This window comes from Salarias fasciatus, chromosome 12, assembly GCF_902148845.1.
Source record: "Salarias fasciatus chromosome 12, fSalaFa1.1, whole genome shotgun sequence".
NCBI classification, from domain to species: Eukaryota; Metazoa; Chordata; class Actinopteri; order Blenniiformes; family Blenniidae; genus Salarias; species Salarias fasciatus.
In genome coordinates this window covers 5,269,598-5,296,081 of record NC_043756.1, presented here as the reverse complement: position 1 = coordinate 5,296,081, position 26,484 = coordinate 5,269,598, and the positions used below count along the sequence as shown (strand labels likewise).

At 41.9% G+C, this 26,484-nt stretch overlaps 1 protein-coding gene and 1 long non-coding RNA gene across 2 annotated transcripts; one reads left to right on the top strand and one right to left on the bottom strand.

Moving 5' to 3' along the window:
* Window positions 1–8,150: 8,150 nt before the first annotated feature.
* Window positions 8,151–17,097, bottom strand: atad1a (ATPase family AAA domain containing 1a). Its single transcript, XM_030105399.1, has 10 exons — window positions 17,034–17,097; window positions 15,918–16,118; window positions 15,664–15,762; window positions 15,443–15,563; window positions 14,304–14,504; window positions 13,732–13,838; window positions 13,555–13,644; window positions 13,172–13,222; window positions 12,759–12,931; window positions 8,151–11,286 (listed from the first exon to the last, which is right to left on the bottom strand). Exons 2-10 carry the CDS (start codon window positions 16,089–16,091, stop codon window positions 11,157–11,159), a joined length of 1,146 nt encoding a protein of 381 aa, XP_029961259.1. The 5' UTR covers window positions 16,092–16,118; window positions 17,034–17,097; the 3' UTR covers window positions 8,151–11,156.
* LOC115398566 (uncharacterized) lies at window positions 10,452–18,592 on the top strand. The gene is made up of 3 exons (XR_003932582.1): window positions 10,452–10,463; window positions 15,988–15,990; window positions 18,433–18,592. It is a non-coding gene; the product is annotated as an uncharacterized LOC115398566 (long non-coding RNA).
* The last annotated feature ends 7,892 nt before the right edge of the window (window positions 18,593–26,484 follow it).

The following is a 26,484-nucleotide window of genomic DNA, read 5'->3' as shown; positions in this document are numbered from 1 at the left end:
AGCTCCCGTACATACACACTCGCTTCTGCTCCAGACCTCCAGTGTCAAGCAGAGATTGAGAATATTTACTGCGCCCATTTGTTCATCCTGCACTCAAAAGATGCAAGTCACAATTTCAGTGTAATTTGAAATCGACCCGCTGACCTGATGCCTTGGCCTCTAAATACAGTGCAATGCCTGTAATTAGCTCAGCAGCACCTCGTTCACAATTAAGGGGAAAAAAATTACACACTAGGCAAAAATCTGCTGTGAGAAATGGTGTAAATTTTACTTGCATGCACAGTGAGCTGGAGTTGCCTTTAGTTAAACCCCTTTCCATTTTATTTCTATTTTTCAACAGCATTTAATGAATTAAAAATCCAAGCAATCACTTCCACAACTGTTCATTTTCCATTTAATAATATCACAGTGAAACATTTTATACTATCAAAAAACACAACAGACATCACAACTCTCTATTATTAGCTCTATTACTTTGCAGTAATGATAATAGTAGTAAAATAAAACTCAAGCAATAGACACAGCCATATACTGTAAATATAAACATACTATCAAAAAGTCAAAGGCTTTTGGACATCCAGACAGTTTAGTTGTAGTAGTAGTTAATTTTTCATTCCATCATGGAAATCAAAAGTTCTTCACGTTCAGATTTCTTTGCCATTCAAGCAAAACTTCAGAGAAGCACTGCAGAACCAAATGATGATGCAGGGTCAGCGATAAACACACACACACACACACACACACACACACACACACACACACACACTGAAATGAGACTGAATCTCCCAGCTCCGTTGCAGACGTTCCCATCACAGTGTGGCACTTTTAGATTGCTTTGTTTTCACTGTTCAGTCCAGTTCGACCCAAACCAGCTCAACGGGGTTCAGATCTGGAGACTGTGCTGGACACTCCGTGTTTTCAAGCTCACCATCTTGTTCTTTTTTCCTCGTGTACTTCTGCCAGAGCTTGGATGTTGTTTCGGTCATTAATTTGCTGAAGGAAGATTTTCTGACCAGCTGGACCGGAGGCTAGACGATACCGCACGGTGCTGCAGAATGCTGCGTGAGCTGCTTTGGTTCGTTGTACCTCTCTGTAGAAGTCATCGACCCTGGATCAAGAAAAAAAAAAAAAAAACAGCCCCAGACCCTTCAAACTTCCTCCTCCAATGATACGGTATAATTTCCACCTACTACCTGGAAATTTGTACGTTAAAGTGACATAAAATGGAACGTTTGTATAAAAATACACGTATACCTTTCCTAACACCTCCTGGAAAAGTTGAGTTGTTCCCTCTGATTTTGGAGTACTCTCCTTAACAGGAGCTCAAAGCCCGGAGAGCTCACCCTCCATCTTAACAACTGCTCTCACAGACACACACACCTTCTGATTACCTTTCATCTCCTGTGCGCCGGCCATCAGACACTCCAATTACACCTGCTAATGGAGCCACCTCTTCCCCATCCCGGTCCTCCATGCGGTCGGGTGTGAGGCAGCGAATGTGACAGAAAAAAAGGTGAACGGTGAGAATTCAGGAGTGTAGTTGTACTTGTAGGAGTGCATGCCTGACAAAAAGAGAAAAGAAAAAAAAAAAAAAACAAAGGGAAATGGCAAACATACAGTAAGATCAGTAAGATTTAATGGCATTAGGTGGAGGGATGAGGACTCCATATGCCAGAAACTGCCAGAGTTGAATGAAAAAGTTGTTTTATTGGCAAAAAGTTCTAAATTCTCAGGAGTGATATGTCCACAAAAAACACAGCGACGCTGCAGCACAGGAGTGCAGATACACAGGAGGACAGCCCAGTATATACCCAAGGCACCAGGGAGCTACAGTCACACACTCAGAACCGCTGAAAGAAATCAGAGTGGGGAGCAGTAATCAAATATGAGGAGGAGAAGCCTGAAATCAGAGACAGAGATGCAATCTAACACAAGAGACAAACATGAACCCAGACACTAAGTCCAGCACAAACAGTCAAATAAAGCAGAAGGTGTGACAAGGAAGCCAAACAGGAGCTCAAGCAGGCAGATGATGCTGAGAGATTAGCTGGATCTGGGGCTAAAAAGACAGTTTTAACAGTTGAAAAGGCTGGAAACAACACAGAAAGGCCGTCCAACAAAGAGCAGAGACAGACTGAGACCCTCATACCAGGAGGTAGAAACAATCGGTGAGAAAACTCGGATATGACACAAAAAAGTGGAGGCATGAGACACAAACTAGGCGAGAGACAGTGAAACACACCACACACATGGAACATGGAACATCTCAAAGTGAACACAGACATTAGCCATAACATGAGACATGATAAACAACATGTGACACGCAGAAACAATGTACGACGTGGGCAGACGTGTGAAGAATAAATCTGATTACATACAATAGCTCAAGGGAACATGGAGCAGCAACATAACGTTGATGCAAAGGGAAACATGGCCATGATACGAACTAACATGAAAACATAACTGTGAAAACCCTAATGACACGACAAGACAGATCATCATCAACAGCTGCAGCATTAACCCGAACTATGGCAACCCTGAACTTTATGAACCGAGACCGGAATATATGTAAAACGTCCAAAGGGGATTCTGACTACAAGGCATTCAGTCATAATCCCACAGATGGTAGCCTCGCACCATTGGCTCCTCAGACAAGCACGTACAACAAATGTCTGAACCTGTGGTTCCTTTCTGTATTCACAGTAAAAACACTTCAGATTGGAGCCCTGGTCCAGAACTGATTAATATTTCTGAACATGACCAGAAACTACATTTTATTGGGTGCAGGAATAAGAAACGCCCCCAAGTATGAGATTAGTCACTACACATTTGCCTTTTTTTCTTTTGAATGAGGAGAAAAGAACCAAATTATTCTGGAAATACTCCATATCCAAAACAATTGGCCACATATGTATTTCATTGCTTGCTTTGAACAACAGGTTAACTCACCCTCTACAGTAGATAACAGACACTTGGTAGTATATGACAGTGCAGGCTTTTTCACTTAGAAGGCTGATTAAACCAGAACTGGTGAATTTTTTTTTTTTTTTTTTTTTTTTTTTTTACATTCGAGGATCAAAATCAAATGTGGCAAAAAAAAAATCTCACCAAATGATTCTCCCTCTCCCAACAACTCTGGATCACGGCAGGCAGTAAACACTTCCAGCAGGAACCAAATTCAGCTTGTTAACCTTTATGACGGAGCTGCAGTAGCTGACGAAGTTGATCACAACTGGGGGATCATTTGATGCAGCATCTCTGCAGGTGAATACAAAAGATGATCTGAGAGGAGGGGGCTGGGTCCGCTGGAAGTGGACCTCACTTCCTCATCGTGCCTGGGAGCCTGCCACAGCGCCTGCAGCCTAAGAAAACCTCAACTTCAGGCTGCTGTATCAGTAATATGTACTTCAGAGCTCTAATAGAATAAAGCATGTTGGTACATAAGGCAGATTGGTAAATTGCACAGAAATCATTGGAGTCTAAATAAATAGGAATTGGGTTGTAAAACCTGTAATGGTGACAGAAAGTTCCTCTGATAAGAATGATTTAACACAACAGCAGGTACGAATCGCACCGTTTGCGGCCACTGCTTCACAGAGCCTGGGTTAAGGCTAAATGGATTGTGTCAGCAGCTTCTAGCAGAACTCTGCAGGAGCGCTCACAAATAATGAAACACAAGTAACATCACTGTGTTCTTTCCAGCTTTGACTCCTGCGGAGTTTTCTGTGGGAGGTTAATGTCGGGCAAAACATCCTCCTCCTGCAGGGGAAGATGACAGGAGGACCAGAACAGCTGAGCATGTTGTAAAAGTGCAGGATCTCGACATGTGGGTGGGAAATGACCGCAGATGGCACACCGGCGAAATCCAAAGCAGAATTTTTCTAAACTTTTTCCCCAGTTGCAGAACACAGCAAACAAAACATGAAGTAACATTGCACATTTCCGTCACTCCCAGTCCCACTTTGTTGCATAATAAGAATAAAAAAAGAGAAAAAAGTTACAATAAACATGAGGCACATATAAAAAAAAATCAAGAAATATGCACATACATGAATACACTTACACACACACACACACACACACACACACACACACACACACACACACACACACACACACACACACACACACACACACACACACATTTATATACTGTGCAAGTTCTTCTGCCTCGACTAGGCCAAAGTCCAGGACATCTTTTATAATGTAAATGTAAACCTTTAAAACCAGCAGTTTGTAGACAAAGTAACTGTTTGTGTAGATTTTAGTTTTCTTGATAAACAGCATATGTGCACATGGTTCTATCATTTTAAATGGTTTCATTTGCGGCTGCGTGCCGTGTTTCCAGAATATGCTCAGTTTAAACCAGGGGTTGGAAGCTTTGCAGGCACGGATTGACCCTATGGTTCAAAGTTTTGGCTCTGCTGGTTTTAAAGTTGTTTTTATACTTTTAATGGAAAGAAATTGGTCTGTTTTGTATATTTGTTTTAGCATCCATTTGGAGCATGCTAATTCAACAACAAATCTTTGCTGTTTTTCTGGTGCAGGACCACGGATGATATTCTCAAGTCAATGAAAAAGAGCTGAGCGCTGCCCTCTCACTCAGCCTCCTTCTTCAATCCCTGGAATCCTGTTTGCTCCAGTCGGGCTGCTCTCCACGTGCTTATGCAACTCGACTTTGTGAATTATACACTCCAGCTATAAAACCCCACGCATCAGCAGGCAACAGGATATCCTGCTGAGAAGTACGGGAGGGATAACAGCTGCTTGTGATTTCTCTGGGCTTGTTCCATCATGTCTGATGGCAGTGAAGCTTTCAGCGCTGTCACAGAGCAGAGTGGGCCATTACATACTCTCCACCACTGCTATCGGATGGAAAAAAAAGGTTGAGACCATCAGACCAGCGCTGGGAGCAGCTGTACTGACAGACCATGGCCAGACAAAAGTGGATCTATCGGGGTCTGCTCTCTCTGCTCTCTGTGGGAAGTCTTTGACATCTGCAGCCAGCTGTGCTGCGAGGGAGTGCTCCTTCCATCATGTTTATCGAGTGGGAGCGGGCCGGCCTCTAATTTGAAAGAGCTGGAATAGACTTCCACTTTGACTCCCTCTTCATGAATAACTCATGGACAGCTTTAAGCATAACTAATCAATGAAAGTGAGTCCAGGATCAGACGTACATCTCGTAGAATGCAGTTTGGGGGAAAACACTCCAGACTTTCCCTCAGATGGTCTCTTAACACTGGATACACAATACCCAGAACCATCATTATCCAGTGGTAGTCATCATAAATGACATAAAACACACTCCACTACGTGCAAGATTCCTGAAACACGGTAAAGTTTGAAGATGTCGTCGATCCGACTGTTTGGAAAGCCCTTGTCCTGAACTCTGCTTTGTCATCCGCCCTTCAGTCAGCGAGCCTGCTACTGGCGCAGGACGCAGGCAAAGGTCAATCCAGCTTTCATTCCTGCGTCATTTTAACAGAAGTGGACTGCTGGAGTCACAAGACTCCTTTACTCACACACATGCAGACACACATGCAGGCCGCTTTGCTATAATCATGCTCATGCATTTCATGTGATACCATGAATATTGAGCATGGATGGAATCACAAATCAGGTGTCCAAACTATGAATCTTTTCAAACACGTTTCAAAGATTTATGAGATGCATACACACCTGAACCAGCACAAATCTAATTTGCGAGATTGTCAAAGCTCCGGTTGGTATATATTTTCCTCACCTCTGCTGTTTTGAAGACAAAACAAAAGAAAACTAGAACTCATCTGGGGTCGAATGCTCACAGGTTCGAGTCTCACTGCAAACAGGTCACTGAGAGTCTCTGAGCCGGGCCAGCGGCCCTTCCAGATCCATGTGCAGATTTTCTCTGATAATCCGGTTTCCTCTCAGAGATCTAAAACATGAGACTATTTGTCATCTATAAATTGCCATAAATGTGTTTTCTACATCTAACCATGGCTGCAATCACTTCCTGCACCACATGATCCTCATCTGAAGAAAGTGTTGGAGTTCATAGTGAGAGCTCACAGTCTGTGTTTTGGCTCAATCACACAAACAATTATCATGCTCACAATGATAGAGCTGTGTGATTTAGCATCCAGGTTACCAGTTTTTAATGTGGTTGTCAATAAAGAAAAAAAACCTTTGTATCCAGAGCAGATGCTTATGTTCATCCTCTCATTGTCCAAGATGAAAACGCTGTACATGAGCCTCTTCGGGATGGAGCAGGAAACCACAGCTGCCTGCAAAAATGGACATCCAGAGTCCCAAAAAAGCTATTTGATTGTGAACCATTCAACAAAAGTGCAATCAGTAAAACCACACCGCTGGTTTTCATGAGAATGCATGAAATGATAGTCGACCAGTCATTCACTGACACACGTGACACTGAAATGTGTTACTGCACTCCAACTTGACATGAATCTGACATTATGCAGCTGAGCGAGCAGTATTATTTAACTTCACCTGTTAGTAATTAATTATCATTTTCAAATAATTGTAGCCATTAATAACAATGTTGAACTTACTGAGCTGTAAATTCAGGTTTCAGAGCCATCGAGACCCCGGCCAGGCGTCCACTGAAATCACTGCAATTCAGAAAACTGCCAGAAAAGAGCTGGAAAAAAATGGATCTATTAGACATGCAAAGCTTTTTGTAACAAAGCAGCAAACAGCAGTCGAGTGGAGAAGCCAAGAGCTTGATTATGGCCAACAATAACAATGGCTTATTAATGCATGGCTACAGGATGCAGAATGACAGCAACAGCTGTAGAATTCACCAACACCTCATGATGATTCAGAGCCAACCAAGCAGCTCCATGCATAAGAATAAAATAAATTAGCTGGTATCCTGACGTCAAACTGGCCCACATCTATAAGGTGTGATGCTTCGCTTTGTCACTTTCCTCCCAAGAGTTCCCCGTTGTTGCTCACATCATTAAAACACACCAGTCATAATCAGAGGGTGAAAAAAAGAAAAGGTTCACTGTGCTCTTTACAGGAACACTGAAATCTACTGCGTCACAACAGATATTGATTTAAAACAAACAAAACCTTCAAGTACACCGTTTGTTTAAATCATGGGTCTGATTTTACAACCCCTAAAAACTCTACTTTCTGAACATTTTGAAAGTTATTTGCTCATATGCAGGGTGACATACGACCTCCTATCACTGTCCTCCAGCCTGGGCTTACAGCCAGTCAGACACACTGTCTTTCTGTCTGTCCATCGGGGTCGTGGAGTGCTGGAGCCAATCCCAGCTGCCTATGGGCAAGGCAGGGGACAGGTCACCAGTTCATGGTTAAACCAAGAGCTTGTTGCTGTGAGGTGAGAGCACTAACCACTGCTACTAGTAGCTCCCCCGCCGTTCCTCTGTCCCACGGTTCCAGAAGTTTTCCTGTGATGTCCAACATGTTTATTGGAGTCAGGATGTTCTGGCTGTCTTGCTCAGACCTCTTTCTTAAAGGATTCCCACAAGGAAATGAATTCCAGCTTTTTTTAAAACTTTTAACAGGAAGCATGTTTGACGGTAAAACTATTAATCTATCAAAACATTGCAACAAGTGTAAAGAAGACTAACTGAAGGCTGCTGCAAAATTTGCAGAGCATAAAGACTTTCTGGATCCCAATGTTCATTCAAAATAAATGGAAGAAATGATTGATTTCCTGATGTTTCTCAAGGATTTTCTTTTCTCATTTAAACCATGCTATGCATGCATGATTATTGCACTATTTATGTTCATGCTGCTGTGACAATTTCCTGCATAGGATGAAAATTATATATATTAAATATTACCCTAAAACTTAACATGGGACAAAGTGTGTGCAGTTTGAGAGTAGGGTGGGCGTAATGCGGTTCAAACTCAGTGAGGCGGTGGTGGAGGTGGTGTGTGTGTGTGTGTGTGTGTGTGAGTGAAGGGGCTTCATCATCTCACCAGGATTTAATGAATCTTTGTACTGGATTCGTTTCAGGTTTGGGTGGTTTTTGTCTGAAATCTTCACAAGGTGGACTTTCACATTAATGGGTTTTATTACATTTATAACAACGAATGAAAGCGACAAAGACAAACTGGGTGATTTCATGATTAAAATAAAAAAAAAGGCATTCAGCTGGTTGGACACAATGTGACTTTGTTCAGGGTAATTTAATAAATACACACTTTACAGTACAAGTAACATTTTTCACACTCGGCATGTACACGTGTTGGACATCATAAATAAAAGTAGCGTGTGGGCATTGTGTGTGTTGAAAGGATGGGAATAATAAAAGCGCCTGAGTGATGATGCTGCACTGAGGGAAAGCATTTGTTTGTACCCTTTCCCAAGAAATGACCTGCAAAGCAACAGAGACACAATTATTGGTTCACATGGCAACGTTTTGACCTTTAACTATCACCTGAGGTACTCTAATCAAGAGGAACAGACGTCTACATATCACTGGATAAACCAATAAGGCAGAGCCAGTATGCAGGTTTCTCTGCCTCATTGTCTCGCCATTATGTTATAAAGGTGCTCTAAATGAAATCAGTCAGTAACACGTGCCTGAACAACGGGACAGTGAGGCTGCAGCGCCACCACGTGGTCACGGGTGAGTTCAGACTGTGTGGGAGACGCTCAGAGGGATGTGTGAGCACATGCTCCGACTGCACGGTACATGCTGTGGCTCTTTAGAGAAAAAATACAAATTACAGCAGGGGAGGCAGGAAGGCTTGTCAGCTGACTGACAGCTGGCTGAAAGCGTTGAAGTTTGAAAGCCATGCGATCCTCACAGCAACACAAAGTGGCTGATTGACACAGAAAGTTCTGATATGTGTTTGCAGCGCCGTCAACGCCTGTCAGGCTTTGATTGATGCACAGAAAAAGACATAAAAAGTTCCTTATTAAAAAAAACAACAACAACAACAAAAGGGACTCCAGATAATAACAGCATGATAAATAGGACAGTGTATATTTTCTTCCCAGGGAGAATCACCCATTGTTTATCAGGATTGTGCACTGGAGGCGGTTCCACATCTGGAGTTGCATTCAACTATTTTTCTTTTAACCCAGAACTTCACCGAGATGCTTCCAGACCACAAGCAGTGAAGGGAGTGAGCAGAAAAGCAATTTAGCCATTTCGCAGCAGCATAATCATCATTCCAATAACAGCGAGTGCCTGTTGCTGCTCCAGACTCCATCTTCATTTCAATTAGGCTTAAGCGGAAACCTTCTTTACTTACGACAACTAAATTGTCTGATTATTTTTTAAACATATTACTGGCTTCTTAAGCTATGTAAACTTATGCTGTGATAATTTGTGTAACGTTATGTCCAAATGTCAAACAATCTTGTAGAAAGAAAAAAAAAAAAATCAAATTTTTTTGCGATATTGGCAAATGTCGCCAAAAGTCGCACTTGGCTTTGCTCTGCTTATCATGCACATTCAGTGGCTTTGATTTTGATGTTTGTGTACATGAACATTTGATGTTACATGTTTTTTTTTGCAATTTCAAAAGAAATATTGTGAATTTTTGCTCCCCGGGAGCAGCGAATGGCTGCAGGCCAACATCACATGAGGCAAAGTCACCCGCTGCCTTTCTACAAAAGGAGAGACGCAAGCAAATAATGATGACATTCAAGTGGTTTCAAAAAAAAAAAAAAAAAAACAGTTCAAACAGGATGAACATGTCAAATATAAGAAAAACAAATGTCACTTCAATCCGAGCAGGTTTGAGGGAAGAAAACAAAGTGTGTGAAGAGGAAGTCAAGGTGACTTGTAACATTCAAATGTGACATTTAAACAGAACAATACCTACACAAAAACCAATTTGTATATTGGATAATTAAACCCTGGAACCTGAAACACTGCTTCTTTGTTGGAGAATTGGTTCCTTGGAAACATTACGTGACGGAGTGATTTGCAAACAAACAACATTTGCGGTAAATACGCTGCGTGACTTACAGAATACTAAAGCAGTTTTTCCATTCTCCCCTGCAGCACAGACGATTCCCGCTCGTACGGTTACGCTGACCCTGTCCTCCTCATCACTCCCAACAACCGCACTGACCCAAGGACAAGAAGAGCGGAAGCCTTCAGAGGATGAAATGAAACACTCAGACTGTCCCCAGTGAAGGGCCTCAAGGTGGGAGCTGTCAGCGCCAAGAGAAATACCCCGGTCTGGCTCTGGGAGGGATATTGGCACAAGTTTGGATCAGGAATTCAACAAAAGAAAAATCAGAATAAAAAGACAAAGACCAAAGGATCAATGAGAGCACTAAGATGATTTACAACGGGGGTGTCACACACATTCAGCCCAATTCTTGACTGGACTGGAAAAGTAAAATATTGCCATAATGTCCTTTAAATTGAAACTTTTTTCTTTGTTGTGCTGCAGCAGACCAAACAACTACTATTTAAAATGACTACAATCCTTAAAAAAAACTATTTTAATGAAACCTCCCGGTGCAGAATAAAGTCAATGGTCTAGAAAGCTGTTGTATTATGCATATTTTACAAATGGATCCTGACCCCCATCGTCACTGATACCTCAAGGTTCAGTGAAATCTTGGCCACTGAGCCTTATGTTTGACACGCCTGATCTACCAGGTCCTCCAGGAATCAAAGATGAAAAAAACAAAACAAAAAACATTAAACTACACAGAAGCATTAAAATACAGCAAAGACAAGTTGAAAACAAAGTTGCAGATCCCAATGACAGGAAGTGATTCACATTTACCAGAACAAGAAGAGGTAAAACAACCATGAGTCTTCGCGGTTCCACTCAAGTTTCGTTGTTTTTATGAATGAACCGGTGTTGAGGTGGAATCTGAACAGCTTATTGGACATTTTGAATGTTTAGGATACCGGTAATGATTCTGTATTCCACCCACAGTGCTTTTCATGGAAACCTCTCTCCAGTGTCAGGAGAACAGTACATATTTAAATACGGTGTAACGGCACACATGAGGTGGGGTTATGCTGAATATGAGCATGCTCAGGAACAACTCCCACCTGGGTAAATAAAGGTCCAATGGCCGTGGCCGTCCGCTGCAAACTCCAACCGCACCACGCTGAAGTCTGTGCTTGGTGAGCCGGAACACATCGTGGACAAACAGAAAAAGGCGACGCTTCCCTTCTGCGCTTGGCGCCGGGAGTTCAGTCCAGAGGGACCTCGGCTGCGCCGGGCACCATGAAGGCCGTGGCCCGCTTGGACTCTTTCATCTTGTCCAGGCCAAAGAGGAGGTCCAGCTGGGTGACGGGCCGCAACCGCTCCTCATCCACCGGCCTGCAGCCAAGGGCACAGGAGGTCAGGAGCTGAGAGGGTTAACCTGAACCCCAACGCTGCTGTGTTCCATGTAATGAATAACACAAAATGAAATGGTGTACTAACACCGCAACAGTCAAACAAATGAATTTAAAAAAGATGTACATCAATCAGCGCTGTTTCCATCTAAAAGTCATCGATATTCTTATAGCAAATGCCTCGCTGCATTTCCTCCTCTGTTGCGGCTTACAGGGCCGGTCGTAACACGCTGGTCTGTATGATGGAGTTTCTTCCTCTTTACAACAGCCTACAGATTCTTTTCAAACTTCAGGTTGGGAGAGTTTTCCAATCGAGCCCAGTAAAATCGGACTGAGTTTTCTGAGCAGGTGGAAACACCTGAGGGGGAATTTAAATCAGCTGATGAATGCAGCTTGTAGGCAGAGAGAAGCTTCAAAATGATCTCTCAGTACATGCTGTGAGGATATTAGAGCTTAGAGAATGACAAATACCAACAGCAACAGATGACATAACAACCTTTAAATATCGCCCACTGCTAAGAGTGGATTTAACTGAGGAAGCTTGGATTTAAACAAATTTCCACGTGATCCCAAATATACATATGTAAAAAAGGTGCTTTGACCACAGAACAACTTTCAATCTGTTTCTCCTTTTCCCAGGTAGGACTCTCCTCACTGCCTCTGGTCCAGGAATAGTTTAAACCTGAATGCACAAGATCTGTGTGAAGCTCCTCCAACTTCAATTAACTCTGAGAGACAGTCCTCCCACGGGCGTACCGTCACTTCTGCACTCAGTTTAGATCAGCAGCAGCTTCTTTACTTGATGCTCCTTGTCCACGATCGCAGGAGTGTAGATCTAACCCTGATATTCACTCTGGATCACCCTCTGGATGCTGTATTTGGTTTTGCTGTTCTGTTCTGATTGTTTTCTGCTGTGATGTAAAGCGCTGGCTGGCCATAGGCCTCTTTTTAAGTGTGCTGTATAAACAAAGATGACATTGACAGAGTTCTGAAACTGGAAGTAAAACTACTTTTTCATCTTCTTTCGGCAATGTAGCCTTGCTGCAACGGGGATTTCAATAGTCGCTTAGCAACAGCCTAAGAATGGGGTTACATAGATCAGATATTTTTAAAAACCTTTTCTATGAGCCTTTCATACCCGTTTATTCAGATGTTTTTCTTTTAAATCAACAATGCACCATTTTTAAAAACGTCTGAAGTTCAATGTAGAGAATAACCTTCAGAATGATTTGATCAGTATCCTGACCGCTATTCATATTTGTGCGATCATTGCTGTTGCCTTAAGTAATGACACAGCTGAGTGAAATGTAGTCTGATGTATCGATACACCGACGTTTCAAAGGGACGCCGTTTAAAAGCCTGCAGCAGTCTGATCACAGACCGATCAGGAACAGCCAGAGGCTCAGTGGACACGAGGACACTCAGATCGGGTGGGTGTTTGCATGTGAGTCATACTTTTCCTCCTCCTGGCAGTCCTGGAGCTGCTGAGCGATCTGCCTCATTTGCTCCTTGCGGACGTAGTCGCGGACGCGGTACATGGCTGCGTCACGACAGAGCTCCCGCAGGTCGCTGCCGGAGTAGCCCTCGGTCTTCTCCGCGATCTCCTTCAGATTAATGGCGTTGCTCAGCTGTGTGGAGAAGTCGGACGAGTGATGTGGGACAATTATATGGAATTATGCTGTCACAGGTCTTTCAGCTGCGTTTCATGCTGCCAGTCAAATGCTGACTGTTTAGGAGCGATCGCATGCATTCAAATGTGATTTGACAGAAAATACTGGGGTGACACATTTCAAGAGAACAACAAAAGAACGGTAGAACACAATAATTCATTTAAAAGGTGATGAAAAAGAAAAGGCACGGCAGCTTACGTTTTCCCCGGCTAAAATCAGCCTCAGGATGTCTTGTCTTTGCCGTGTGCTCTGCAAAGCAAAGAAAGGATCAAACATCTCATCATGAGAGCTGTGGGTAAAAACAAATAACCACCAATCAATGAGCAGCTAATCGCTGGTTTACAGATCCAATTTTCCAGCCTTTATGGCCCCCAACACATAATCTACCAATGAAAATTAAAGAAGAGTGGCACCGTGAGTTTAGAAGTTAATAAATAGTTTCATGAAGCACATATTCTTGATAGAATTTATCCGGAATATAATTTCTTTGTTGAGAAATTTGAAATATGAGTAACTATTCCTCTGCATATCTTCAGGATTTCCTCAGAACAATTCATTGTATTTGATGGTTTGTGTCTTACTGGCAGGCCAACATGAAACGTGGTGGGCATCCTGCGCAGAATGGCCGGATCCACATCCTGCGGCCTGTTCGTAGCTCCCATCACCATCACCTGCAATCATAAAGATCAACATGGAAACACAGTTCTGCAGAATGTATTCATGAGGCACAGGCTGAGGTGGAGCCGTGGTCTTGTCACCTGGGTGGTAGAGGAGGTGTCCAGGCCGTCCCACAGACTCATGAACTGAGCTTTCATCATAGCTGTGGCCTCATGGTCCAGATTGGAGCGATTCCTCAGAAATGAATCTGACACATGGGAGACGAACAGGGATGAAGACAACATGACACGATCACAAAACTCAGCCAGAGACAGTCCTCAAACATGAATCTGAGGCGAAAGGGTGTCTGGAAATTGTCATCAGGTGTGAATGTGAGTGTGTGTGATGTCTCTCCCTCTGTGATGGATTGGTGACCTTTGCGGTGTGCACCCTGTGTACGTCTATTGCTAGCTGGGGTCGACTCCAGCCGCTCCCCCCCGAGCTCCATCTATTTGCTTTGGAAGGAAACCATTTGATCAAATCAAAGCGTTAAAGAAACGTCAGCACTGGACCTGAATGACCCTGTGAAGAAACGTTAGGGCTCTACAGGATTCCACATATTCAAGTAGAGAAGTGTGTTCTAGATTAGAATGAGCAGGAAATATAAAGGCTACAACTGATGAGAAACACACTACTGACCAAACATTTCCTGTGTTCGGTTACAAAAACTCACCGATCTCATCGATGAAGATGATGCAGGGCTGAATTTTGACTGCTAATGAGAAGACCGCTGCAGTCAGCTTCTGCGATTCTCCGTACCACATGTCTGTCAGCGTGGAGGCCTGGAGGTTGATAAACTTGCACCCTGAGGCTTTGGCTGTAGCCTTGGCGATCATAGTCTTCCCACATCCTGGAGGGCCAAACAACAAAACCCCTGGAGGGACAGAAACATGAGGACAATATGAGTCACGGATTCTTTCAGTTCACCATGTTCAGAAATACAGTTCTGATCATTAATAGCACTTCTCTTGTTTTATAGACTTTGTGACTCAAAAGCAACTCACTCTAAGCCAATTAAACCCGAGAGGTATGCTTTTTAAAGGTTGCATGACACAAATAAAGAATAAAGTTGCAGAACAGAAGTGGATTGTCGAGGCAGCTTATTTAGACGCTAAATCATCTTGAAGCTTTTTGTAAAGCTTTGTGCCAAAAAGTGAAAAAAAAATCTTCCCTTTAACTAGAGTGTTCCTTTAAGTGTTCCTTCATTGTCACACTGCCAAATGGATAAATCTTGTCAGAGAGACTCTTTCTGGCACATTACTCAATGTACTCGGTGGTTTTTGAACAAAAATGAATGAATAGAATGACTAAAAAAGGAAATGCAGCCTGAGTTGTAGCTTTTGATAGCTGTAATTTATCAGTCATTAATCATAAAATGTTAGTTTGATATTCACTCATTTGTTTATAATCAAAATATGAGTAGGCTTCATGACAAGTGGCGTCAAACTGTAAGTCCTTGTTTTCTTTTGTTCAAGTTCAGGACAAATTGAACTGAGAGTCTTAGTTTAACAGTGCCAACGGTGATACTTTATTCTAATTCAGCCGAACACTCCTTCATCTTCTATGACTGCAAGATCCACGTTAGGGAGAGAGAGACGCACAATCTCACATCTACCGACAATTCTGGGAAAGTAAACAAACCAACATCCCCGGCTTTGCATCAGGGAGAAAAACAGAATACCCATAACAAACTGTGCACACAGAGAGGACATGCAGATAATCGCTGAACATATAAAAAAAAAAAGAAAGAAAAAGAGGTTTTGCATTAGTTTATAAGTACTAAGATTATCATTAAATAATATGATGTGGTACCTTTAGGAGGCTGAAAGAGTTTTGATCCAGCGAGCAGGTGTCTTTTCTGAAAGGGCAGGATGACTGTGTCTTGAAGCTCATTAATAACCTCATCCAGACCTGCTATATCTCTCCAGGTCACCTACAAAGCAATGTGAAAAAAAAGAAAAAAAAATCAGTTCAATTTGTCAGAGAGAACACATCTACATAATGATAACTTCAGAGTCTTATAATGAAGATACCTTCATAGTTTGTGGATCGACTAAGTGAGATGCAATATTCATCTCATATTCTGTTAGTTTGACGCCCTCAACACCAATCCTCTTCATCAGCAGCTCCGCCTGGAGAGCGAAGACACAACAACTCAGCTGAAAACAGACGATAATGAGGAGCAACATTCTGTCTGGGCTGCTAGTCAGAGCTGGCAGCAGAGAAACTGAACTGTTTGCAGCATCCAGGCTGATCCAACAGATTAACTTCCTTTATGTCAACATACCCTTTTCTTGGCTTGGCTTTTCTGTTTGGAGGTAGGGTCCATTGCGTCCACCACCCATTTGATGCTGTAGTAGGTGGCTGCACCAAATATGGTCAGCCTCACCAACATGCCAACCACCTCGTTCCTGGATAACGGCCGTAGCAGGGCCTCTCTGGGGAGATCTTTGAGCAACATCTCTGCTGGTTGACGTCAGTCCATTGACTGGATGAAGAGGGAACAAAATCAAGGCAGTACGTTACAACTAAGGCTGCAGCTGTAACTCAGTGCTGCTCTGTAGTGAGACTAATTTAACAATCCCTCAACCTGAGTGATCTAGGATCGGCTCCAGGACACTGCTACTCTGAACAGTGTAATGCAGTGGAGGAGATGGTTGCATGGATGGACAATCTGAGGTTACTTTGCACTGTGTATGAAATACATTATTATAAGAATGTAAAGCATAAACTCGTACAGGATTATATAGCACATGTGCAAAGCTTTGGGGGCATTATACAGAATAAGTTTGGAAATTTGAGCATTTCAGATTAAATAACTTCTCTTGACATTTTATTCCATTAATAATTTCTTCACATCACGTGTGTGACAGGAAAAAAAAAATCAGATCATTTTCATCTATTGAATTTTTCTGTAAAAAGTCGTTTAGTAGCCCTTCATGACACAGATGTAGAAAAGATAAACAAGAGCTTAAACTAAGCAAAGAAAATAAATAAATTATCTACCAGGTGAACGGGATCATTTAATCCCAGTTCTACTCATTATTTTCTGATCACCGTCCAGTTCGAATGACATCTGCTCGGAGGCTAATCGGACTTCATTGGAAACCTTATCTTCACTAATACGAGATTAAAGGAGATGCTGCCTCGATGTTCGCCACAAGTACGACGCTACTGAGTCCCCAAAAGCTGCGATTTGTTCACATTGTCAATAAAGAAATCAGATACATTCACAGCCTAGCATCTCCTTTCAGCCTTAAGCTAATCCAGATCCGACTGAAAAACATCAAACGGTCGCTCTAACATCGCACACTTTTAATGTAACAAGAACTACTTCATTTTTGCTGTATTCGGGCATATATGACGGTTTGAGAAGCAAACGAGATAAATCGGCGACACTTACTGAAACAGAAACCAAAGCGATGCATCAAAATGCATTCGGGGTGCAACGCCGTTAGTGATCCGAGGGGAAACAGGCATTAGGCTATAGTTCCGGGGAGAGATGTTCCCGTCTGCAATCGGCCACTGGATGGCAGAGCTTCCACACAGATGGTGAACTGATCAGCACCATGGACAGAGCCCGCACATCTACAAGCAGGCCTAAAGGAAACATGCGTGGTCTTCACGCACAGAGCGATCCCGTCAATTGTGTCACTCACCCTAAGTGACAGATATAATACCGTAAAAAACATTTGTTTTAATGATCTACAGCTAAATAATCATCAATTAAAAAGGAAAGGACATCATTATATTTTTAGAGAAAATTGAATGAAGTAAAATATATGCAGCACGGCTGCGTAATGGCGAGATATCTTCCTTACTCAAAAAAAAAAAAAAACAAAACAAAAAAAAAAAACCTGCAACTTCTGCATTATTTGAAGTGTGAATCCTAAGTCCAGTATAATAAGCAAAACAGATATAAAAACGATTTCCATTTATTAAACAATCCAAAAGTTGCAAGAAAATAACCTACTCCATCTCTGAAAACTGCTAAAGTCTCAAAAAGATGTTGAATGTTGAATAAACAACCTTTATGCAAACGGTCAGAAAACTGTTGCTCCTAGTCCTGCTCCATGTTTCACAGTATGTGATTAAATGCAGGGCTTAAAAGGAGCTTAATTTAGCGATTAAAACATAAATAATAAACACATATAACAATACAAACTATAACCATATACCTCTTAAAAAACATGTTATTCTAAACATCTTAATTATTCTAATCAAATGTTATGTGCGGAATAAACAATTTCTAAATGGTTCTAACAGGTAGCATACAAACATACAAACCAGAGCTGGTGTTCAGATACTCCAGTCTGGCTGAAGAGGTGACCTTGCCTCTAGTAGAAAAACAAAACAAAACAAAACAAAACAGCAACAACAAAAAACCCCCCCCCTGTTATTCATGAGACACTGAAACATACATAGTGGACTATTTCAGTGAGAGTTCTCTTCCTGATGCAGTAGCGAGAGCTAGCTACCTTATTGCAAGCGAAGAGACATCAAAGCCACACGATGAGACAGAGCAGCCATAAGTCTACAGTGAAACACAATGGCAGAATATATGTTAAATTGCACTCTTTTTTTTTCAAGGAATGCCAGGTTGTCAATATTCTAAGGTATCTATGCTTAAATAAATAAACAAGATGTTATTGGTTATCATAGGTTTTTATAACGAGACTTCAGAGTTTTTAATGTATTTAGCTTGCAGCTTGATAATGACCTCAAACATACAGTGAATGCCACCGAGGTCCACCTCTCATTATCTCCCTCCATATTAGTGCAACTTGCCTCAGAAGGCGCAGAGCAGAAGGGCAAAAGCTCACTTGATCGTGATTTTCAGTATGAATACAGACCATGAAAGCAGGGCCTCACAATCCTTCTGATTTTTTTAGATTTCAAGCAGGATGTGTCAGAAAAGTTCCCACAGGGATAACTGGCTTGTAGCAGCCAAGTGTTCACAGCGATGTCAGCTCTTCCTGTCATTGTGAAGCAGAGGTGTTGGATTGTTCACCCACTAATAGAGAACGTAAACTGTTTACTCATGGCTCCTAAGATCTCCCGTAGGGTGTAGATACCCAGAAGTGGGTTACATCAGTAACAAAGTAGACCGTAATTTCATTGAAATGGAAGCATTTATTTAAAACAGAAGTGAACAGAAATGTGTATCTGACACGTGCATGCGTGTGTGCACAAGTCCTGACATCCTGTCGCTTCCCATGCTTGAATATCATCAGTTTTTCACCAAACTTTGATTTGGAGTAATTAGAACTTCAGAACTTAAGAAGGAGCAACTTATTTCCATCTGTTCGTGTATATTCTGAATTCATTTGGAGAAACGTGTCTTTCCTCAGCCCTCACTCTGCACTCCTTCTGTCTCCTCTCCTCCAGCTCTCCGACTGTCTTTTTCCATTTTGTCCTCCATGTTCTTTCTGTCAGGCTATTTTTCTGTCTTCCTGTTTTTCACAAACCACCCCCTCTCTGTCATATCTCTCATATCCTCTTGTTCTCTCATCTATTCTGTCCTCCTCTCTCTCTCTCTCTCTCTCTCTCTCTCTCTCTCTCTCTCTCTGTCTCTGTCCTCTTTCTCCTCTGACTTCTTGTCTCTGCACTCACATTTTCACCCGTCTCTCCTTACCAATAAAAAAAAACCATAAATTAAAGTTATATTCACCTTCCTTAATCTGTCAGAATTCATTTTAGATTTGACCCATTGAAATATTATTCTAAAAGAACAACATAACTACTTCCTCTGTCACCTTCATCTCTCGCTCCGTCCCTTAGATGAGCTTTGTTTCATTGCCTGAATAAAGTTAACCAAGGATTAATGTTAAAAAAAAGTAAAAACAAAGTAAAACTTTTTTTTGAAAACTTGTCAGACTGACTGAAAGAATGGAGCACATAACACACAGTTGGAAAAAACATATTTTAATTTTAATTTTTTTGCACATTGGAAAAATACCGAGGTCTAGACCTTGGTGTCCTCAATAGTAGCTACGGCCTTGGCTATGACTATTTTCAGTGTGAAGAAGAGCGAAGAGTCCTGGAAGTGATTGCATGACCTCAGCAGGGCCTTCACCACTGAATCTGTCTGGAATTACATGAGGAGACAGCAGGAAATGAGCCAGCCTCTGTCCTTGGAAGATCCCTGCTTATTTTTCCGAGACGTTGGAAACAACCTCTCAATCAACTTTGTTCGAAAACAAGTGTTCATGTGTCAGCCTATCGAGTGTGTCTTGAAGTGTTCATGTTGTTTTGACGATGAAGGGTGGTTACACCATATATTGATTTCTCTTTTTGTACTCTGCCCTTTGGCAACTGACAAAAACAAATACCAAACAGTTCTTATAAAAAGAAAAAAGAAATTCACTGCAGCTTTGCAATATTTCTGCACCTTAAAAATGATCCTGGGATTGTAATTATATTTGCATCTGAAGGGAATCCAGTTATAAGAAATGTCAACTGATAAAAAAGGCGAGAATTCAGATTATTGAATATTTAGCAAATTTAAACAAACACACATGCAGCTAATTGACACAGAATCACTTTTTTTTTTGTTGTAGCCACCTTATTTCAAAGGTTTCATTTGCATCAGAGACATGCAGAGGATTTAAAAATTATGTAAATTCCCCCTCACTGATCTGTAAAATGAAAAATAAAGATATAAATTAAACATCTTCTGCGATTGAGCTCGTTGGAAGAGATGTATGTGAAATTGTCAAAAATACTCTGACTAGACTCCAAACTTGTAAGCATGTCCTGGGGTAGACAACATGCAAATGCATTGCAGTCTGAGATAGCTCAAATCTAAAGCCATAATCTGTGTTTGGTTCCCACTCATTTCCAGCGCTGTCTGATAATGGATAATTCGGTCTTCTTAACTGCAGACTCAGAGATAAGGCTGTAACAAATGGCTTCTCCCACAAGCAATTTATCACACAAGGGCCAAAGGAATTGCTAATTGTCACAGATTGTGAGTTAAATCTGAAGATGTTGTTTCAGTCGCATCCGCTTCAGTCTTTGTTGCAGCACGGCTGGGGAGTGATACAAGGACTCCATCGCGTTATGATTTAATGAATTCACCTGCACTCCTGCTTGGTATTTTCCCTCTGCTCCTGCATCTGAGGTCGAAATAAACAACAGAAGGACGTTCACCTTAAAGTCCACGGAAATAAGAATGCAATCTGGCCCAGCTCACTACACTCCTCTGTTAGCATAATTAACTTGATTTTCAACAGTGCACTTGAAGATAAGAGTTCCTTCTTCACACTTTTAGATTTTTGTTGTCCCTTTGTTGTCCAATTAGTCGTCCAAATTGGATCCCGGATTTGGTCCTGCACAGTTCTACAGCTAGAACGAGCCACTGAAGTTAAGTCCACCCTTGTTGTAGAAAATGGCACACAGGCCGCTATAGCGCACACCTTTGGCTGTGAAAATGCTTCATAAAAAGCTTTAATCCCCCTGTACTGCAGCAGCGAGTCCCAGGAGATAGCAGCCTGACGGGGCCATTTTGATGGGTCTGGGCATGAAAGCACAGGCTTGTGTATCTGCAAAGTGCAGCCGGGGCTCCACATTCCCACAACGCCTCGCACCTTGCCCAAACAACCACTCTCATCTGGGTGGGAGCTCAAAAAAAAAAAAAAAACACATTCAGCTTCCTGTCAACCTCTACTGTTCTAAAGCTGCAATAAAACTCGTTGCTTCCTGATGCCAGAGCTGCACTCTATTGAGAAAGCTGGCTGGAAACTGATTGTTTTTCCAGTAACAAATAAAAATCCCTGTTGGCTGGTTATAGTTTTGTCATTATATTATTTCATACTGCCATTTTTTTTGGGGGGGATACAATTTGGGTTTTGTGTGTGTAATTACTGGACAATAGCAACAGTACATCTACCTTTTAACTGCACAAGCTAAACTGTTAAACACTTAAGTAAATGCTGTTCACAAATAACAGTTAATTGCCCTTTCAGTCTCCAAGGAAGAGATATTACCTCTCGCAGGACAGGATAAAGAATCATGAGGGGGTGGATTATTTATATGCCTGTTTTCCAGAAGAAGCAGAGGCATTTAGCTTTGAAAACACCGAGTGCAGAGACTAAAGCTGCTCACCTCAGGATACTCGCCCTTTTTCTCGAGTATTTCTCTCTTTTGACACTTTAGAAGCACACAGTTGTTGTGTTTTAATGCCTTCTGGGGACAGTCCATTGGCTCGCATTTATTTCCTGCAGCCTGATTCTGTACTACTTATTTATTGGGTCAATGTAGGAGCATATTTTCTCCGATATGGTTTTATTGTTGCTTATGAGGGCTGGGTGTTTCTTACCCTCAAGGTGGCATGCACGCAGGCACGCACGGTTAACGGAGGCATCCACCCATTGTAGTTTCCCTTCAGCTGGTGCGCTTCACCCGGCGTTTGGTCGCTCCTTTTGGCACTGTTCAGCTGCCAACTGTTCAGGGATGTTGCATAAATGATTCATGTTTGTTATATGACAAATAAGCCCATCATTGTCTCTTGGCCCAGATGAAAAGACAGCGGGATGAGCAGACTAGAGATCCATGAGCAAACTAATGTCTGGGTGAGAATCAACTCGATACCGCTCAACAAAGGGATTTCACATGATGCTGAGGATTCCTCAGGCATCCTATGTCCCTTTGTTCATGCTGCCAAGGTAACTCACGCATGTCGACAGCACAGCAGCGCTGCCAGGGAAAGAAGACTCCAGCTGTAGCTCCATATTGACAACTTTCTTCATTTTCCTCAAATCTGCAGGTTTCAGCAGGGCTGTTGAGGCCCATGCAGCACACGTAAAAATGAGAAAACAAAGTGTGATAATTTGTTTTCTGTGTCTCCTCCATCACCTGTGAGAGGTGAGAAGACCGTGCATTCCCACTGGCAAGGCAGGCCGTGCATATAGATCCACAGTTCACAGTTCTTGAAGAGGAGTCACTTTGTTCAGGTGGGAATTTATCGTAAAGCTGATATGATCTGGCCTGGAAATATTCCACACACGTAACCATCTTCCTCCTGTACTTCTTTGTAGGTTTTGACAGCCGGCAATGATGGCAGCCCCAGATAGGCAGTATTTTGTGTCAGCAGTCAACATCTGCGAGGGAACCCAATTATCCACCAAAACAGAAGATTATACTGTTAACTTTAATAACCGTGACAAGTAGAAGAACACAATTCATGGCAGAACTGCATAAAAATAAAACATATAATTGTATTAACAGAAGTGAAAGAATTAAGCACAAAAGAGACAGCTCCAGCTCTCCGCTGACAGATAATATAGCAGCTATGAGCTGCTGTTATTGTGAGGTTATTGAAAAGAGCACTATTCACAAGGCAATTCAAGGTACTTTACGAGAACTTAAACACTGGAAAAAGAAAATCAAATATCCATGTAACATTAATGCTCCTCTCCTACATCATCAAAAGGTTAAAACTGGATCAACGTGTTGAAATGTTCTGAGGATAAACGTTTGGAATTCAATAAACAGCATTGACTGACGATACTAAGTGCGATAAAGAGATGTTTGAGAGTCTTTTTTTTCAGCTGTTCTAGTTGACATGCTGTTAGCACTCCTCCTCTGAAAAGGCATCTTGATCCATTATGGTGCAAACCTCCAGCCAGATTACACATCCTCTTAGGGTCGTGGTTACTGGAGCCAATGCTGGTCGACACAGGGAGGGTGGAAGGCAGAAGACACACTGATTGTCTTTTACTAAGACAGCCAGGACTTTGGCGCCATTGCTTAAGGAAAAAATACAAACTGGACACAGACAGGTCTGGACAGATGGCAGGATCGAGACTTTTATTTCATATTTACTAAGCTTTGCATGATATTCTCACAGGGATTTGCTAAAAGCAATGTTTCGTCCACTTCGTAGCTGTTCAGTCGCAATTAAAAGATTAGTTAATCCATGATTAGTCGTTTAAACATTTTTAATGTAGTGATTATTGTATGTTGATTTCAGATCTGATTTTGTATTCAAATACAATATGACCATTTTAAAAAATTTGTGTGAATGGTCTTTCACATTGGGTGAACTTGGATGAAAACTGAGAACATTAAATGTAATTTAAATGGGATAAATCCATCGATTTATCTTGTATACCAAGCTACGCAGCAACTTGAAGATCCTTGAAGATATTCTAGCTGACATTGACCCCAGGCCATGATGTTTACATATGGGCAACTCAGGATCATCAATTAATTGAACCCAACATGTATGTCTGTCAAGTACTATGGGATACTTCTGATGTACAGAACGTCTGCACAGTGCTCAGGGGAAACGTGTCAATCAATCAATCAATAAACCATCCATTCATCCGTCAGTCTTTCCAATTCAACCATCCAGTGATTATTGACATATAGCACAATTCAGACAGTAAAATGAAAATATTTGGAAACAAACACATCTGTAGAGCTGGTTTCAAAAAATTCAATAAATATTTGCAGCTATGACATTATTTGTTGTTTAATGAGGTCTAAAATGTAAAATTGGTGTGATTGTGAACTCGGTCAGATTAATATGAGATAGAATTGAGATTCAGTTCAGAGGCCTTCGACATGAAATACGCCTTTTCCTTAGGCCTGGACGGCTTCACTGATTCTGTGGACTGACTGTCTCTCCAGAAAAGGCCAACAGAGTCAGCAGCTCAAACATCTCGGGCCACCAGTTTCACACATCCAACATGGTTACGTCTTCATCGCTGACATGAGAAGTTGGACCTGACTCTGTAATCTCCATCTGGCACGAAGCATCCTGAGCCGAGGGGACGGAATTGAAGTGAGCAGCTCCACTTCCTGCAGGTAGATTCTAATAAGAATAGCCACAGGGATGTCAGGTGGGGGGTTGTTGGAGCGTGAGAGCGCGTGAGAAAGGCGGCGGGCTAAAAAGCGGCGGAATGGCAGAGCCGGTGTGACAAGGCGGATGTTTAAGTTCAGAGCGTGTGAGACTTGTCCCATCGAGTGAAAACAATTGGCCGGCACCAGCTCCAATTCATCATCGTGACAGTACTTGGCCACATGGAAATGAATGAATAAATAAAGGCGAATGCATTCAGTGTGTAGATAAAGAGAGGCCTGCTGGGTAGACGCTGTCAGACAGGACTGTCAGAATGCATACGATTCAGCCCTTGTTCACAAAATGACGTCCCTGAAGACTGAAGTTCTCTCTCTTTTTTTCCTACGCGATATATTACATTCAAATGATGTGTGACGGTCGAAATAAAATTCTATCTCCACAGTCGCACCCCTTCACCTCCCTTCCACTGATCGCGTTGCCCCGTCTTGGTTGCCGTCATGGCTGTTGGCTGTCCTCAGAAGAAAAGCGGCTGACCTCGGAAAACCCAAGCGTCCACATCCCTTTCCCGACTTTGACTGTGAAAAGTATTTGTATGCACCCCATGTGGATACAGCAAAGTATGCTTCATCCCTCACTACCCCGCTGTTGAGCTATGACCTGCCACATATTCATTATTGATCATCGCTTTCTGTTGCAGCTGAGTTGCTGTGGTTACCTGTAGGCATGTGAGCTTCCCTGCAAGGCTCCTTCCATCTGCAATCCACAAGAAATAAGAACATCTGTGATGAGGAAGCAGCACGTCATGCAAAGGTTTGACTGTAGATACACTGGGGTCATCTCTTTTATATTCAGAGTGACGAAGGTTGAGAGAAGCACAAGGGCTCATTTCTGTGGCCAATCCATGCTTCATATGGTCAATGGACGGCGATTTCACTTTCAGTTTCCAATAAGATGAAGAACGGGAAGCATGATGGAGTAGCTGTTGACGAACACAACAAAGAAGACTTGGATCTTTCTGTGTAGAGTTTGCACGTTCTCCCCTGGTCTCTGATGTGTTTGTTATTGTCTGTGTGTTCGCTGCTCTGCTAACGTTAGCTCGGACTGACTGGAGCTCCTGCAGCTCCTTGATGAAGTGGGTTTGGATGATGAATGGATGGAGAGTGAGAAAAAAGTAGAGAAAGTCAAACTGAAAGACAAAAGTAAACATATGTGGGGTAAAAATGAAAGGATGTCCGTGTTCAGGACACAGTAACACAACCCAAACAATTTCAGTTTCCCTTGAGTCCGAGTGTCATTTGTTTCTCCTGTTTTTGTGCATGTGTCACACATGTTTAATAAAGATTCATCTTTAATTCTACAATATCATTCATGAATTGGCTCTTAAAAAACTGATTTTAATTTGTTTCTGAGTATTTATGATGCCAGCCCAATAAAATGATATTTTTGGTTAAATATCTTGTTCTGCAGAAGTTTTTTTTTAATTGAATGCCATGCATGCTGTTATGCTCACGTGTCAATTTTTCATTTAATTTCAGAAAACCTTTAAGTTTACACAGCAACATTGTTTGATTATTGTAATGAAACCACACACACATGACAATAGAGAATAAAAACTATAAACATTAACAATGGTGAGTAGAAGTTCATTCACATGAACCGACAGCCCAGGTTGGATTCAACTATAAACCGAGCGAATCCCAGTAAACATTTATTGTATCATCTCGCTGAGGGAAAACTCATGAAAATATATTAAAATATTGACTCTCCTTTGCTTCTCTAAAAAGATATCCACTAGCTGAGGGGCATTGCTCTGTCCACAAACAAATGAAATTCTGTAAATAAAAGTCATATTGAGGCAAAAACAAACACTTTGAGGTTATCTGAGTGAAACTGGAGTCTCCCAACAATGTCAAAATATCTGTTAAGTCAAAGCTGTGTGTGCATGAGACCTGAAAACATCCATTTATATCCAGCTTCACTCAAAGCCACTTGAAATTCATGGCTTACTTCGAAGTTTTTATGGGGGATTTCAAATCAATCCATCATC

Coding starts and splice junctions, on each gene's coding strand:
- atad1a (XM_030105399.1), bottom strand. CDS start 16,091: ATGTTGCTCAAAGATCTCCCCAGAGAGGCCCTGCTACGGCCGTTATCC. Junction 13,839..14,303: donor CATCTTCATCGATGAGATCG/GTGAGTTTTTGT, acceptor CCCATGTGTCAG/ATTCATTTCTGAGGAATCGC. Junction 13,645..13,731: donor ACACCTCCTCTACCACCCAG/GTGACAAGACCA, acceptor TTATGATTGCAG/GTGATGGTGATGGGAGCTAC.